This window comes from Alnus glutinosa, chromosome 12 (genome assembly GCF_958979055.1).
Source record: "Alnus glutinosa chromosome 12, dhAlnGlut1.1, whole genome shotgun sequence".
Classification (NCBI taxonomy): Eukaryota; Viridiplantae; Streptophyta; class Magnoliopsida; order Fagales; family Betulaceae; genus Alnus; species Alnus glutinosa.
Genome location: NC_084897.1, coordinates 3,527,755 through 3,539,175, shown reverse-complemented (window position 1 = coordinate 3,539,175; position 11,421 = coordinate 3,527,755). Strand labels below are relative to the sequence as shown.

The 11,421-nt window shown below is 37.3% G+C and overlaps 2 protein-coding genes across 2 annotated transcripts; both read left to right on the top strand.

Annotated features, from left to right (window-relative positions):
• Positions 1-5,625: 5,625 nt before the first annotated feature.
• On the top strand, positions 5,626-6,705 carry LOC133852058 (glutathione S-transferase-like). The gene is made up of 3 exons (XM_062288729.1): positions 5,626-5,775; positions 5,874-5,922; positions 6,013-6,705. Exons 1-3 carry the CDS (start codon positions 5,626-5,628, stop codon positions 6,528-6,530), a joined length of 717 nt encoding a protein of 238 aa, XP_062144713.1. The 3' UTR covers positions 6,531-6,705.
• Positions 6,706-9,261: 2,556 nt separating this feature from the next.
• LOC133852413 (glutathione S-transferase-like) lies at positions 9,262-11,421 on the top strand. The gene is made up of 4 exons (XM_062289170.1): positions 9,262-9,426; positions 10,392-10,534; positions 10,626-10,674; positions 10,776-11,421. The coding sequence occupies exons 1-4, from the start codon at positions 9,273-9,275 to the stop codon at positions 11,219-11,221; spliced, it is 792 nt and encodes a 263-aa protein (XP_062145154.1). The 5' UTR covers positions 9,262-9,272; the 3' UTR covers positions 11,222-11,421.

Sequence of the window (11,421 nt, the reverse complement as noted above, 5' to 3'; positions counted from 1 at the left end):
TGGATGTCAGCACCTAGGGATTGTAACCCTGATAGTGAGACGCAGGATTGTAGATTTCCACTGTCACAGACCGGGGAGATGCAGATGCCGGCTGTGGGGTTGGGACAGATACCGGCACAGGCGGCGATGCAGGGCCAGATTATGGGGGCGAGACAGATGCCAGCATCGGGGGCGAGTCAGGGCCCGAGGCATGTAGAGAGCCAGATGCCTTTACCTGGTGAGAGCCAGATGCCACTTCCCGGTGAGAGCCAGATGCCAGATGTGGGGGGGAGCCAGAGTACCCATGACGAGGACGTTGCGATGTTGGGTACCGATCAGTTGGCCCCCGATAGCCCCCAGGGTATGGGCTCAGATGATGATGAGCAGCCTCCACCAGACGGAGAGGTTGGCGAGGAGGTTGCAGGCGACCCAGCGACCCAGCACATAGGGATTGAGCATATTCGGTTGATGGGTAAGTACATATTTAGACATCCTTAGAACTTATATTATGTTACTAAAATAGTTTTTTGGGTTTAGAAAAAAATAACTACTTGATTACAATTTGTTTATATATATTTAGTGTTAACCAATTTAATGTTGAATATATTTTTCATTAGGGTACAACCCAGACGGGACCATTTATTATGAGGTGATTGACGACCCAGCGAGAAACTGGGTGCTCCCGAGGGGGAAGAAGGTTGTATTGCAGTACAATGCTGCTATACAACCTGTAGGACGAGCCTGCAATCGTTTTCGGCGGGCAGGGGGCAAGATGCTCAGGAGTGGGTCCTACATACACATGCGGAACGAATGGGCGAAGGTACCTAGGCAGATTAAGCAGACAATGTGGAACGCGCTGATGGTATGTTTATGAATATAACTTAATTATTTATTTGAATTAAATTTGAGATCCATGTTTTCCTTGAAGTTTTAAAACCTATAATGCTTTGATTGAATGTGCAGGAGAAGTTCTATCTACCTGTATCAGTAGACGCGCGCAGGGCACAACAGGAGGCGTTGAATGATATTGGCCGTAAGCACCGTTCGTGGAAGTCGAGGTTCAAAACCAAACTATGTATTGTAGACGGTGACACGCCCGAGAGTATCCGTGCGAGAATGCCGGATAAATTTTTTGACCAGTATGATGCAGCAGATGTAGAGTTCCTGCTGAGAGATTGGTGCAGGGAGCATAAAATCGTATGTAGGCCAAAAAAATGTCAACCATTTTTTAATAACAGTTCATTTAATTTTAGTTTTAATATAAGTGTGTCAATTGTTACATATTTATTTTCATGTTCAATGCGTAGGCAACCTCTGAACGGATGAAGAGGCTGCGGGAGCGGAATGACCTTCCCCATTGTGCGGGATCTAAAAGTTATGCCAGATTTAATCACGAGGAGGTAATTAAATATATATGTTTATGTTTTTAATATTTGTTGGTCATTGTTTATATTTTTCTTTATACTATTTTTATCGTTATCTGTTTGTTATATATGTCAACTGCATGACGACAGACATGTACATCTGGCACGCCCCCCACTCGCGCCGCGTCGTTCGTGAAGACCCACACAAGGAAGGACGGCACTTTCGTGAACGACCGTACACGGGTCTTATGCGTATGCTACTGATTTAATTTACTAATATTTTTAAATTATGTCTGATATGTCATTATTCAATATATGACTTTTTCATGTTGACGACGTACAGGAGAGGATGACGCAGAGTTTATCCAGTGATCCAGCCGCCACGCAAAGCGTCTCCGCAGACACGGTGCGTTGGGCACCGAACGACGCTTACGAACAGGCGATTGGGAGGCCTGAGTATGCAAGGAGGGTTCGGCAGGTTGGGCCGAACGTCACACCTGTTCGAGGGACATGTTTCTCATATAGGCCTCGGTCACATGGGGGACCATCTCAGGGGACGTCTCGGGATTGGACCGAACAGTCTCGGAAGATGGAAGAGATGCAAGCGGAGCTACATGCTGAGCGAGCGAGGAATGACTGGTTGGAGCAGCGCGTGCAACAGTTCGACGGCATAGAGCAGCGCTTGCGACAGATGGAGGTCTTCATGTCCTCCATGGGAGTACCAGCACCATGTGTTGGTAATCAGTCTTCTCCTGCACACGTAGGTAGTACGTCGTCCGTTGGTAGTGCATCTGCAGGTATGATTTATATTGTGTATAGGACAAAATTAATTTCAATTTGTTTTCATTACCTCTTTAATTTTGCAAGTAATATTATATACTTTAATTGTCTATATTATTTGCAGGTAATTCGACAACGGTTGGTACGTTGTCGCCTGTTGGACGACAGCTGAGCCAGCACTCCACTGTCGCTACACCTTCGCCCGCTACACCATTCATTGCGTAGTAATCGCCGGTGGGCGAGAACACGCCTGGGACGGTACCTCGTGATTCGCAGGGACGCCCTTGAGATTTGTAGATATTTTGTGTAATTATTTTTTGTTGGTAAATATTTGCTTGTTAACGAATATGTTATAGTCTATTGGTTTGTGTAATATGATTTCGTGTTGTTTTTGGGTAAAATAAATATTGCGTTATTTGTGGTCGGAAATTACAAAACTTGAAAAATTCGAAAACATTTTTAATTTACCCAAATAAATTTTAAAAAACAATAACAAAATTATTTTAAAAAAAAAAAACCCAAATTCAGTTTTTTATTTAATTAAAATTAAAATTTAATTATTTAATTGTGTTTTTAATTAAATTAAAAATACAATTAAATAATTAAATTTAAATTTTATTTAAATAAAAAACTGAATTTGGATTTTTTTTTTTTAAATACAAATTTGACACGTGTATTGGAGTACACGTGTCAAATTTGACACGTGTATTACAATACACGTGTCAAAGAAATTTGACACGAGTATTGAAATACACGTGTCAAATTTGACACGTGTACTCCAATACTCGTGTCAAACTGCTTTGACACGTGTATTGTAATACACGTGTCAAATTTGACACGTGTACTCCAATACACGTGTCAAAGCAATTTGACACGTGTATTTCAATACTCGTGTCAAATTGTGCAGTTCGCAACATGCACGTTTGACATGCGTATAACGCGTGTCAAATTGCACGTGTCTAACTGTTTGACACGTGTACGACACTGTACACGTGTCAAACTGCACGTGTCAAACTGCATGTATTTTTGTAGTGTCGTATACGGTGTCGTCAATTAAAGATGATCGGATGTAACTCACCTTTTTGGATTTCTTTATTTTTTTAAATGGAATAACATTATAAAATCGGTCATTATTAATTACTACTAGATTTTGGGGCCTTTATTCGCTTAAGGCTTGAGCCGATCGACCTTGGCTAGCTGCCTAGCTCGCCAACAATGTTTCGGGGACTTATTCCGACTCAAACAAGGGATGGGTCTTTACCAACTTAAACATATTCAATTTTAAGGAAACCAAAAAAAACACCAACAGAATCTTTAGAAACTTTAGCTTGAAAGGGATTGGAGCAGCAGTGGAGATCGATGGTTTCAGAGAAAGAGGGATTTTCTACCGTGTTGATCAAGCCACGAAAGATTATATATGGTCATTGACATGGCCGGCCATTTTTAAAGTGCCGTACGTAACCGGAAAACACTTACCTGTTAATGATTTGTCATTTTTAAATGAATTATGGATTATATTTTCTGATGTGGCATAATGACATCATATGCCACGTTCTGATTGCCATGATTGATTTATTTATGGGGGATCCCATAAAGACTTTTTTGATGACCTATCCCTTACTTAACTCCCTCCCTTCCTTGATTCCCTAGCTCCCTTATGACGTTGGTAAACAATATTTGAATCCATAAAGGGTGAGGGGCTAGAATGAGAAGATCAAGTAAAGCATAAGATGGCAAGAGGTTTATGTATATCTAATATCCCACCCTTATGAAATTGTAATCCGGCCATTTCAATTTGATTGGGAAAGTGTTTAAGTTACCGTTTAAGGTGGCCGTTGAGTCTCTCAAAACGGAGCCCATGCAAATACCCCATGCCCATCTGCTGGGGGCAGCCGGTGCTCTTGTTTTGGTTGGTATTTCTGCTGCCTATTTATATTACACCAAGAAACCCAAAGGTACGAAGACTTAAGCATCTTCTCACATTTGTATATGGGCATGCATATTATACATGCACACATAGTTAAAGCTTATGACAAAAATACATGCTTTGTAAATTTATAACATGTATATATGGGCATGCATTATATATTAATTCATCTAAAAAAATATTATAACATGGATATATTCCACGACAACATAAGTGCCCTTCACGTACGTTATGAGAACATGTCTGCATACACCTGTTATCCATATATATATATATATATATAGCCTTCCTCATATATAGAAAGAAAGAAAACACATGCACATTGATATTTTCTTTTTCTAAATGGTATAAAATTTTCAAGCAGTGATATATAATATATTCATGATGACCACCACGACAACAGCAAAATTAAGAACTAATGATATTCACACGTCCCCTTCGAAGTATGGGATAACTCTTTCATGGCTAGGCTTAGCCATTTAATTTAAGTCAATTTTAACACATCTTTTAAACCATTTAAATAATGTACAATCATGTAAACAGTTGATATCCAACTTTAAACCATAATTATAAGATAGATACTATCTGAACATTTCATTTGAAATAGAGATGATCAACTCACCGAAACAATAATGATAAATGAACCAAAATTAAAAAAAAAAAAAAAAAGACATGAAAAAGACAAGTCAAGTAAAATAGAATTGTAGGAAAGAAACTTGTATTTCTAATGTATAAAAACTGTAAAATAGAAATGCATATTTATAGTTGAGTGAGGCCAACAAAAATAAAGGAAATACAGTACTTATAAAATCACAAAATATTTTTAGCATATTTAAAGTAACTAATCTGATAGCAAATATGACCATAATATATAAAGAATAATATCAAATATTATGAAGATATTCCGTCACAAATAATGACAATGCGGTAATGTATGATAATAGACAATAATATACTAACAAGACGCATTACGATTAGAATCAGAGTTTCCAGTTTACATGACTTGCAACTTTTAAAGTAGAGCATTATTTATAGAAAAGGAGCCTGAAGCTCAGCCCACCTTTAGAGTACAGTCACTAGATTTTACTAATTAAAATAGTTAAAAAAAAAATTAATTTTTCATTATTTTAACTATTGAACTTTTTTAAAGTACTTCTAGTAGCCTCACAATTTTAGTTAACCATTTTCACTATTCCATTTAAATATTTATTTTCAAAAACTTCTTTATTGTTTTTCTAACATTTATATTTTTTAAGGTTTGTCTTTTCTTAATAGTCATATTTATGAATATTTGTCTTATTTTTATAAGAGTCATATTTTTAAAAATTTGTTTTTTTACTTACGGTTATATTTTTGAATAATTTATCTTATCTTAAACGTCATATTTTTTAAAATTTAGTTTTTTTCTTAACAATCATATTTTTCAAAAAAGATCATATATATATATATATATACACTCTCAATATAAATAAACGTTGGTATAAGAAATAAAAAACGTACGGAGATACCCATCTGCATCTTGCTCGATCGATCTCTTCTTTGTTCTCGATCACTTATCACCATGCACCCGCAATCATGGCAGCCATCAAAGTCCACGGAACCACTTTATCAACAGCTACACAGCGGGTTCTAGCTACCCTTTATGAGAAAGAGCTTGCATTTGAGCTTGTTCTCGTAGACATGAAAGCTGGTGAACATAAAAAAGAACCCTGCCAGTGCCTCGATGTAAGAACAAGAACCATCCTTGTAACTCATCTTCTTAGGATCCGTTATGTTTATTAGTTTGTTAATTTGGATCTAACAATATTTCCTTGTTGATGCAGTCACTCGGCCGACTTCCAGCTCTCGAAGATGGAGATTTGAAGCTCTGTGGCAAAAGTTTATATGCAACTGCTGATCGACAGTACTACTTAATTGTACTTTAATGGGTGATTTCCTGATCATTCTCATCCTATATTGCAGAATCAAGGGCAATTAATAAGTACATTGCCCACAAGTATGCTGACAAGGGGACCCCGCTGGCATCCGGAGACATTAAGCAGAAAGCAGTCATAGAGATGTGGTTGGTGGTGGAGGCTCGCCAATTCGACCCGGCAGCTTCAAAGCTTACCTGGGAGTTGGCATTAAAGCCAATGTTTGGAAAGGTTACCGACATGGCAATTGTGGAGGAGAACAAAACTCAGCTGGCTGAGGTTCTTGATATGTATGAGTGTCGGCTGTCTCAGTCGAAATACTTGGCATGTGAGAGCTTCACCTTGGCAGATCTACACCACCTGCCCACCATACAATACTTGTTGGACACAGAAGTCAAAAAGCTCTTCGATTCACGCCCACATGTCAGCGCCTGGGTAGCTGATATCACAACAAGGCCAGCTTGGTGCAAGGTGCAAGGTGCAATAAGAAGCATAAGGAGTGCACGCCGCTGCTGGCTTCTCTATTATTGTGAGTCTAATTGTTGTGAAGCAGCGCAACACAACTAAAAGAACAATTTATAAATTTCTTCATTTCTTTCATAGTGGAGTATGGTGTAGATACGTACGTAAACAAATTAAGACTACTAAAGAAATGCAAAATTAAAATAATATAAACGTGTAAATCCAATTCTCATGCAAATAGAAGACATCTACGATCTGCAGTACTGTTGTTGAGTCAAAAGAGACCCACGAGTAAAGACTTCTTTTCCTTCCACATTCCATGCACAAAAGACTCCTTTACTTGCACGTCACTGTTGCACTTCTCTTTTATAAAAGTAAACTGATTGTAGGCGCAAACTAGCTAGGAGAATCGCAAGAGATCGATATCAAACGTTTAAACTCTTTTATAACTTTAACAAAAAAAATTTTAAGATCAATTATTGAATATTTATGACCCAGATATAAGAAAACAGATCCGATGGCTAATTTTTTTTTTTAAAAAAAGGTTATTAGAGTTGTATTTACAAGAATTATACAACAATCATTTTTTGAAACGTAATATACTAGCTCCAACCCTGCACTGCGCACCTTGCTACGTCATATTTCCTCCTCTTAAAGGAACTCGGCTTGATTCGCTGAGTGGTGGGATTTATAGAGCACATGTAAATCTGGAGTGAGCCTCTAAAAATTTCTGATAACCTACACGCCTGGTGGAGACTAGTGTTAAATCTTGGTTCTGATACCACGTTTTATCATAATTAATTGTCTTAAAAGCTTAAGTTGATACGAAAAAATAAATTTAATTATTTAATCAATATTTTAGTTCTAATCGGTCATCTAAAATATCCCCAATTTCTTTGTTAGGTTTGACATAATTAGGAAGATGCACAGGCCGGAAATATTCTGTTTCCTTGGCCCCCAATTGTCCCTCATAAACAGTCAAATCTTACACATTTAAAATGAAGATATGGCGGAGGTTCTAGGTGATAAGCATTCAGATCCAATCTCGTGCCTTCGATGTTGGTTAGCATGCAGATCAGGATTGTTTATAATTTTTTGTCAGAGTTTGAGAGAATTCAGACATGTGATTGTGATTGAGACCACTTATAGGACCCGGCCACCTTACTGAATAAGCTAAGTGGTTGCGCAGTTCAATTTTTTATTTAGTCAAATTAGTCCCATAAATGGTTTCTTACAATCAACCGAATTTTCTCAAATTCAAACAAATAATTATAGACAATCATAATCTTAGCACGCAACTTTATTGTTGATATCTTACATGTGTTTCACAAAATCCACCGCACCTTCACACACACACTGAGGAAAAGCGTAGGGGAGATAAATCAAGAGGGAGCTTGGGCTTGATAGTTGATACCTGTAACAGTCTCAAATGGAGATAAACCCGTGCTAGCTCCTATTAACAGAGCTATTATATGCAAATTAATTCTGCATGTGGTAATGAGAGATCCAACGTTATTCATCTATAAAAAATAAATAAATAAAATGAGAGATCCAACGTGCATATTGGCTTGGTGGTCAGTGATTAAATACCTGAGAAGATTGCCCAACCTACTATATATTAACGGCCAAAATGGGGTGGTTCAGCCACCCCTGGGATGTCTTTTTTTTAAAAAAAAAAAAAATAAGTAAAAAAAAAAAAAATTAAATTTAAATTTAAAAAGGGTATTTAAGAAAATTATTTAGTTTCTAAACTTAAATTATTTTTGTCATTTAACGTTTTGTAACAATAGCTAATCCAACATAAGATCAATTAGCGACAACAAATACAAAAAGAAATCCAATGATTCATGATAATCAAACAAAAAAGAATTAAACTAATGCAAGTGGCTGATTATTAGTGTGTTTTTTTATAATAAGAGAGCATTGATCGACTAATTAACCTTTTTATAAGATACATGGAATGACTGATTTTGAAAGTGAAGGTTCTAAAACGTGAAACAGAAGATTTAAGACAAAAGAAAATCGTGGAATTAGAAGATAATTCAGTGAAAGATCGAGTGAGCGAGATTTTAAGAGAGAAAAATGGAAAGTCATAAAGAGAGATATAGAGAATAACAGTAGTGGATTATTTACTACAAATCTCTTCAGATATGGTGTTGCCAAATGCCAATTAAAGATGAGTGGACTTTTAGTTCACCACTTTAGATTTCTTTAATCATTTTGTTTATGGAAAGTCACATACACAGAATAGCAGCAAAGCTCTTCATAAATGGTGTTGTCAATCAAAGATAAACGGATTTAACTCACATTTTTAGATTCTTTAATTCTTTTTATGCAAACCAAGAAAACACCAACAGAGTCTTCAGAAACTTTGGCTTGAAAGGGAAGAGCAGTGATGATAGTTCCAGAGAAAGAGAGATGTTGGCTTTGAAAAGAGAAAGTACTGTTGATCAAGCGACTAAAGATTCTGGTCGTTGACGTGGCCATTTTCAAAGTGTTGTAACCGAAAAACACTTGCCTGTTAAGGATTTGTCATTTTAAAATGAATTGGCATGGCCGGGTTTTTTGATATGTGGCATAATGCCATATGTCACGTTCTGATTGGTTATGATTGATTTATTTATGGGCGATCCCATAAAGCCTTTTTTGATGATCCTTTACTTCATTCCCTCTCTTACTTCATTCCCTCCCTTTGTGAGTTAATTAGTAAACAATCTTTGAATCCATAAAGGGTACGTGCATGAGAGACAAGAATGATCAAAAGATCAAGTAAAGCATAAGATGGGAAGCGGTATTTAATACAACACCCCCTATGAAATTGTAATCCATTTGAAGTTGATTGGGAAAATGTTTAAGTTACCGTTTGGAGTGACTTTTGAGTCTCTCAAAATGGAGTTCATGCAAATACTCCATGCCCACCTGCTGGGGGCAGCCGTTGCTCTTGTTTTGGTTGGCATTTCTGCTGCCTTTTTATATTACGCCAACAAACCCAAAGCCAAAGGTACGTATGACGACTAAGCTTCTTCTCACATTTGTATGTATGTATATGGGCCGGGCATGCATTATACATGCACACATAGTTAAAGCTTTTGACCTATTAATTAATATATGCTTTAATTTGTAAATTTATATATAACATGGATTCCACGACAACATAAGTGCCCTTCACGTTATGAGAACGTACGTACATGTCTGCATACACGTGCTATCCATATATATTATATAGCCTTATTCATGGTGACAACTAATTAGTCCCACCAAAACATGCAATAAAGATAATTTTTTTTTTTTTTTAAAAAAAAAAATGCTAAAAAAATAGGATGGTAGAGAAGAAGCCTTGTATTTCTGATATGCATAAACTGTACAATCAAAAGTCCTATTTATATATATTTCAGTGGGACCAGAAAAAGAAATAAAATACAGTAATTACATAATCACAAAATATTCCTAATATATTTAGAGATGTGTTTGGTATGATCATTCTTTTACTCCCTCTTACACATTTATTTTGTAATTAAATTCACCATTGATTCATCAATGGTAAATTTGTACATCGGACAAGAGATATGCAAGAAATTGAAACCAAACATTTTGCTAGCAAATATGAGATGTGTTTGGTGTTATATATTCTTTTGTCCATCTATTTTGTAAATTTACCATAATAAACCGAGAGCATTTTCATAATATGTTTGAGAATATTCTGAAAATATTCGTCACAAATAGGACAATACGGTAATGTATGATAATAGACAATAATCTACTAACAAGACAGTAGGATTAATTAGAATAAGAGTTTCCAGTTTACTTGACTTGCAGCTTTTCAAGTAGAGCATTCTAGAAAAGGAGACTGAAACTCAGCCCACCTTTATAAAACTAGAAGCAAAAGCTCTACTTTGATACCCATCTGCATCTTGCTCGATCTCTTCTTTGTTCTCGATCACTTATCACCACCCGCAATCATGGCAGCCATCAAAGTCCACGGAATCGCTCTCTCAACAGCTACACAGCGGGTTCTAGCTACCCTTTACGAGAAAGAGCTTGAATTTGAGCTTGTTCCTGTAGACATGAAAGCTGGTGAACATAAAAAAGAACCCTTCCTGTCCTTCAATGTAAGAACTCTTGTAACTCAACTTCTTAGGATCGGATCCATTATGTTTGTTAGTATCTATCTTTGGATCTAACATTTCCTTGTTGATGCAGCCATTCGGACAAGTTCCAGCTTTTGAAGATGGAGATTTGAAGCTCTTTGGTAAGGTTTATATAAGTTTTTATGCAATCGCCGACGGTACTTATACTTTAATGGGTGATATGCTAAATGTGCATGATTTACTGATTTTCATCCTATTGCAGAATCAAGGGCAATTAATAAGTACATTGCCCACGAGTATGCTGACAAGGGGACCCCGCTGGCATCCGGAGACATTAAGCAGAAAGCAATCATAGGGGTGTGGTTGGAGGTGGAGGCCCTCCAATTCGACCCGGCAGCTTCAAAGCTTACCTGGGAGTTGGCATTAAAGCCAGTGTTTGGGTTGGTTACCGACAAGGCTGCTGTGGAGGAGAATGCAACTAAGCTGGCTAAGATTCTTGATATCTATGAGAGGCGACTGACTCAGTCAAAATACTTGGCATGTGGCAGCTTCACCTTGGCAGATCTGCACCACCTGCCCACCATACAATACTTGTTGGGCACAGAAGCCAAAAAGCTCTTTGATTCACGCCCGCATGTCAGTGCCTGGGTAGCTGCTATCACAGCAAGGCCAGCTTGGTGCAAGGTCCTCGCCATGCAGAAGCACTAATTAAAAGGAGTGCTAGCCGCTGCCGGCTACTCTATGGTCATTTGTGTTCAATAAGCATGAGTTTTAATCTCATCTAGTTTGAGTCTAGTGCATGTCACAGTCTTGCCCTCAATCTTCAAGTTGAAGGCATCAAGTTTATGAGCTATTCAGCTATTCCCAACACAATAATATGAGTGAATCATAATTCTCTATTGCCAAAA

What these genes read in the sequence shown, in the direction of transcription:
- LOC133852058 (XM_062288729.1), top strand. Translation starts at nt 5,626, where the DNA reads ATGGCAGCCATCAAAGTCCACGGAACCACTTTATCAACAGCTACACAG. An exon ending in AACCCTGCCAGTGCCTCGAT is followed by an intron (nt 5,776 to 5,873) that starts GTAAGAACAAGA and finishes TTGTTGATGCAG; the next exon opens with TCACTCGGCCGACTTCCAGC. An exon ending in TGGAGATTTGAAGCTCTGTG is followed by an intron (nt 5,923 to 6,012) that starts GCAAAAGTTTAT and finishes CCTATATTGCAG; the next exon opens with AATCAAGGGCAATTAATAAG.
- LOC133852413 (XM_062289170.1), top strand. Translation starts at nt 9,273, where the DNA reads ATGTTTAAGTTACCGTTTGGAGTGACTTTTGAGTCTCTCAAAATGGAG. An exon ending in CAACAAACCCAAAGCCAAAG is followed by an intron (nt 9,427 to 10,391) that starts GTACGTATGACG and finishes CAATCATGGCAG; the next exon opens with CCATCAAAGTCCACGGAATC. An exon ending in AACCCTTCCTGTCCTTCAAT is followed by an intron (nt 10,535 to 10,625) that starts GTAAGAACTCTT and finishes TTGTTGATGCAG; the next exon opens with CCATTCGGACAAGTTCCAGC.